Raw genomic sequence first — 4,859 nt, forward strand, 5'->3', positions numbered from 1 at the left:
AGCCCTGGGGGGTGCTGGGGTGGTGATGGGGCTGCTGCTGCAGTGCCGGGAGCAGGGAGCTGCAGAAGGAAGGTGCAGAAGGGAAGGTTTAAAGGACTAAGAGGGCCGAGGCATTTCCAACGCAGAACTTGGAGTTCTTCCTCTGCCTCTTGCAAAATGGTTGTAGTGGGGTCCCATCAGCCCTGTTTTCCCAGGCGGGAGGGGAACAACCTCTTCCAGAGCTGACACAGAGAGAAAAAAATCTTTATTCTTTGGCACCAGCAAGAGACAGAGTTTTGAGGACAAGGCTGAACGATGTGGTTCCACAATGAGCAGCCTGTAAGTAACCAGCATACCACTTCCTTCGCTCGCGACACAGATCTCAGGCAGAGCAGCTGGCTGGGAGGTCAGCTGGGTTTGCACAACAGCACCCGCACTTAATCCTGACACACCGCTTCCCACAAATAGCCCTGGGGATAAAACCCCCTTCCCATTCTAGCAGTGTAGGCACAAGGAGGGGACAGTTTAGCCACATGTCACACAGCAGGCCATTCCAAGATGGGTCTGCAAGGCCAGGAGGTCCCCAGCATCACAGCTGCCCATATGGGTGGCTAAGTTATCATGGATACATGACATATTTGCAAGACAAAAGGAACTTCAGGGTTCCCAAGGTGGCTCAGCAGGTCCTGGTGCTCAGCAGCAGGATTTCTAGGTCTGTGCCAAGACTGCTGGATGGTATCACAGGACTTCTCCAGGGCATAGACCTCTCAGCTCCCAGAACTCACTGCAGCTCCAGGGCGTTCACGTATTCCTTCACCCACTTGGCATCAGGGTTAGCACAGACCTCCCGGTCCTTCCTGGTGATGAACCTGTCAAGTCAGGCAGGGAGGTGTTACAGTTCCCGAGGGGGACAGGGACATGAGGGCCTCGGGTCACCTCGGGCACATGCCCTGTGGTCAGGGCTAGGTCCCAAGGAGGTCACCTCCCCTCCAGGCTTCCCTCCCACAAACCCCCAAGCATTAGGGGGCTGCAGAGACTGCTGGAACCCAGAGGGCAGGGAGAGATCAAGGTCCCCTGGGAGACCCTCCCCATGCTTAGAGGTTCCTGGCCATGTTCAGTGCAGAGGTGACCCTGGAAGCAGCGCGTGGGTGGCTTGCCCATCAGGTGCAAGTCTTGCAGGTGGCACATTATGTGCATTGTACTCATCACCTTTGGGGGGTCCTGCTGGCCACACAGAGACCCCCATGCACTTTATTCCCAGCACTAGGGTGGTTCAAGGAGACCAAGGAGACCACTTATTTTTCAGCTGGGAAGGATGAGTGTTCATCTGCTGCACATGGGACCTGTGGTAGCTGTCCCCTTCCCTTGCTCCAGGTATGGTTGCTCACAGCACCATGCTCTTGGCCCCACTGGACATGAAGTGAAGAACCCAAAGGCTGGCAAAGCCTTTCCTCAGAGCCCAGTGCAGGAGCTGGTACTTACACAACTGCTGGCTGTGAGCACTTGCTGCTGGTGTAGAAATAATCCTTCACATGACTCTGGGGCAGCTTTCGTAAGGTGTAGCTGAAGCAACACACAGTTGTGTCAGCCCCAACTGGAAGAGATCATGAAAACCAGCATGAGTCTGTCACTCAATGAACTGCACATTCCCCAGCCGAGAGCATGGGCAATCATCCCCTTAATCAGCTGTGGAGCCCTCTTCTCTTCCTCTTTCCCCAGAAAGTTAGCAAGAAATTGCTGTAAACACCAAAGCTTAATTAAAATCGTTGCTAGGATTGCTTGTTACATGTTTTGCAATCACATCCAATGATAAAAACTCCTTCAGTCACCCTGGGGCCACTCTTAAAGCCCAGCAACAAAATCAGGGGAGATGAATCCTGAAAACTTTGATACTTACCATTAAAACTCATCTTGAAGATAAAAGGATGCTAGAAAGGAAGATTAGTCCCAAGAAAGCAGAACTCACACAGGCTTCCAACCTTTGCAGCTAACTTCTTCCAGCTCTGCTTCAAAATTACTGCCAGTCAGAGCAAAAGTCCACCACAAGAGAGCAGAGAAACATGCTGTACTCACATGGAGCAGGAGAGGCCTGAGAAAAGAGGGCAGCAACAAGGATGATGGAGAGGCACACTGTGGAGGCGTTCATTATGGGCAGAGATGAGCTGCAAGGGCAGAGGCAGGACCAGAGCAGATTCCTCCTCTGTCTGATGCAGGGTGCAAGCCCAGTTCTTGCTTTTTATAGGTAGGGTGGACAGCCACACCAGTCCGATTTCAAGGCAAAGACTTGGAGTTTCCAAAACTTAATGGAGATGATGTCACGGCACCTTTGCCTCACCAAAAAAAAAACCAACCAAAAACCAACAGCAAAAAAAAAAACCAACAGAAAAAGGGAAGTAACAGGTCTAGGAAATACCAGAATAGCCTTTGTGTGAGGTGAGGTAAGGCTGAGCGAGTCTGCACCCATGAAGGCTATGCTGACCAAGACAGGATATGAAACCACTCTTGAGGTGCAGGTTCACGCTTAGATTCACCATCATGACACCAATAGTCATCAAATTCCTCTCAGCATCCTTCTCAAAGGACCAGGAGGACCTCAGCTCGGTCTCCTTTTCAACGACCCAGACATTGAGGACAAAGGTGCTCAGACCCTCAACCCTCAAAACAGTTTGGGGACAGTGCAGGTCCAGGGGGGGTCCTTGCTGCTGTGACTGGGTCTGGGACATGGACAGGGTGGATGCAGGGGGGCAACGTGGGCAGCATGGGCAGCAGGCACGGTCTGAGCTCTACTGCCTGTGCAGGCAGCAAGGATCACCAGCACCCTAGAGACTGCTTGTAGGTCTGGGCTGGCAGTCTTAGCACCATAGAACACAAAGTCCTCAACTTCAACAAACAAAAGTTGTACTTCCACTATGGAGCTCGGGACCTCCAAACCCCTCCTAACACACCCCAGCATCAGCCAGTAAGGGGAGGGCTTGCCTGAGAAGCCCGACTGAAGGTCTGACTCTACAAATACTGTTTTCTCCCAGAGCCAAGGGAGAAACACAAGTGCCAGCAAGGGTTTCGTACAAGGTGGGATGGAGAAGGCAGAGTGGGGGGTTCCCCTGGCTGGGGATGTGAGAGACCAGCTCTCGTGCAAATGCGTAGCCCCATGCCCTTGTGCACACTCACAGTCACGGGGCTCATGTTGTGGTCTGCCCAGAGACCCCAGTGCTGCCCTTGCCATGAGGCGATGGGCTCCCTAGGATACCCGCCCAGGGAGCATTTCCCCTTTTTCCAGCTCCCTTTTTTCTGCAACAGGCACCAAATTTGCCAGCTCACAGCCTGTGGTTTCTCTGGGTATTTTCATGCCTGGCTCCCAGCGACAACTGCTGTTCACGAGGCACCACGGGCTCATTTCCCTGGGATTTCCTCGCTGCCCCACAGTCCCAGTAATGCAGTGCTGCTCTGCTCCCACTCTCCTTCCCCCACTACACACACCACATGGGTCTGCATGGGGCTCTTGGAGACCTCCTTGTGCCTGGGTGTATTGGAGCTGTCTCCCCACAGTGTCCTCTTCACCGCAACGTCCCCACAGGAGGTGGTGGGGAATGGTCCCTGGCTTTCCCAGCTCATTCTCCCAGGAGTCACCCTCATGGGGCTGGGTGTGGTGGTGTCCTGGGGACCCTGAGGACTCCTGCCTTCCAAAGCATGTGAAGGAGCAGGGACTGAACCAAGTGACTGACACCATGAGATTTTCACAAACACGTGATGGTGGCATTTCGGGGCAGCACAGCAGCATGCTAGCTAGTACTTGGGCTTTGTAAGGGACAAAAATCTCAGCTGGAATTTGCCAAGGGACATCCCACTCTCAGAGGTGGGGAGAGTGATTATTCATTGCTACTCCTGTATTGCATGTATCCCAGCATTGCAATTAGCCTATTGCTCTGGCTAGTTTGTGTATGTGTTGCTCATGCCCCATACCCATGTAGGAGTGTAAAGCAAGGCCATGTGTCTCAGCCTCATCTCCTTGCTACAACAGCAATTGCATTTTCTACTGAGCCTTGACCTGTCCCTGCTGCCCCAAGGCTGACCCTGGGTCTGGGACTTCTCTTTTGAGGGAGGACTGCCTGTAGAAAGTAAGTTTTTATATCCCAACCACCTGCCTTGCCCCACGCCCCTGCACACTCCTGGGCTCCAGCACAGCTCCTGGGCTGCATCGCTTCCTTGTTGCAGTTTGTGGGGTGGCAGTCGCCCCTCTCCCCTTTGTCTGCCAACACAGACAGGGATCATCTTGCTATGGGACATGCAAGTGAACCTGTTTTGGTGTGCCCGGATCTGCTGACAGAGGAAGGAACTGTTACAATCTATGACAGAATATCTGACAGGTCTAGATAGAGATCTGAGAAACCGCAGAGATATACTGACGCTCCCCCAACCGCAAGGCTGCCAGAGCTCATGCTCCGCTAGAGCTTGTAGGGGCAACTGAAACCATGACATCTGCATATCTTTCTGAAAGCCTCAGCCCAGCACAGTGCTCTCTTGCCCTCACCCAACATGCCCGGCCTTGCCCCTCACTTGGTGGGTTTGGCCCTGTGCAGGGGTTTGGAGGTGTATTCTGCAGCCCTGACCATCACAGCAGAGATGCCAGAGTGTTGGAAAGATGCCAGGCCGTTCATCGTGGCTCCATCCTTGCTCCATGGTGACACTCCTCCCTGCTCTCCTTCCTCCTCGTCCTACTCTGCAGTGCTCCAAAGCCACCTGCTGCCTCCCTTTGCCGTCTCCTGCTCCCTGCAGTGCAGCTCCTCAGGGAGAGGTGGTAGCCAAGGCAGCAGCCAGCGGCTGGGATCCACCAGGTATTGCAGAGAAACCTGGGCAGAGCTGGGGGCACCGTGGGGACAGGG

The 4,859-nt window shown here is 53.8% G+C and overlaps 1 protein-coding gene across 1 annotated transcript; it reads right to left on the reverse strand.

The window, feature by feature from the left end:
- Positions 1 to 227: 227 nt before the first annotated feature.
- Positions 228 to 2,322, reverse strand: LOC119153502 (C-C motif chemokine 5-like). The gene is made up of 3 exons (XM_037400083.1): positions 2,053 to 2,322; positions 1,462 to 1,573; positions 228 to 848 (listed from the first exon to the last, which is right to left on the reverse strand). The coding sequence occupies exons 1-3, from the start codon at positions 2,123 to 2,125 to the stop codon at positions 761 to 763; spliced, it is 273 nt and encodes a 90-aa protein (XP_037255980.1). The 5' UTR covers positions 2,126 to 2,322; the 3' UTR covers positions 228 to 760.
- Positions 2,323 to 4,859: the final 2,537 nt, after the last annotated feature.

This window comes from Falco rusticolus, chromosome 1, assembly GCF_015220075.1.
Source record: "Falco rusticolus isolate bFalRus1 chromosome 1, bFalRus1.pri, whole genome shotgun sequence".
In the NCBI taxonomy this organism is placed as follows: Eukaryota; Metazoa; Chordata; class Aves; order Falconiformes; family Falconidae; genus Falco; species Falco rusticolus.

What these genes read in the sequence shown, in the direction of transcription:
- LOC119153502 (XM_037400083.1), bottom strand. Translation starts at nt 2,125, where the DNA reads ATGAACGCCTCCACAGTGTGCCTCTCCATCATCCTTGTTGCTGCCCTC. An exon ending in TCAGGCCTCTCCTGCTCCAT is followed by an intron (nt 1,574 to 2,052) that starts GTGAGTACAGCA and finishes GATCTCTTCCAG; the next exon opens with TTGGGGCTGACACAACTGTG. An exon ending in TGCTCACAGCCAGCAGTTGT is followed by an intron (nt 849 to 1,461) that starts GTAAGTACCAGC and finishes CTGACTTGACAG; the next exon opens with GTTCATCACCAGGAAGGACC.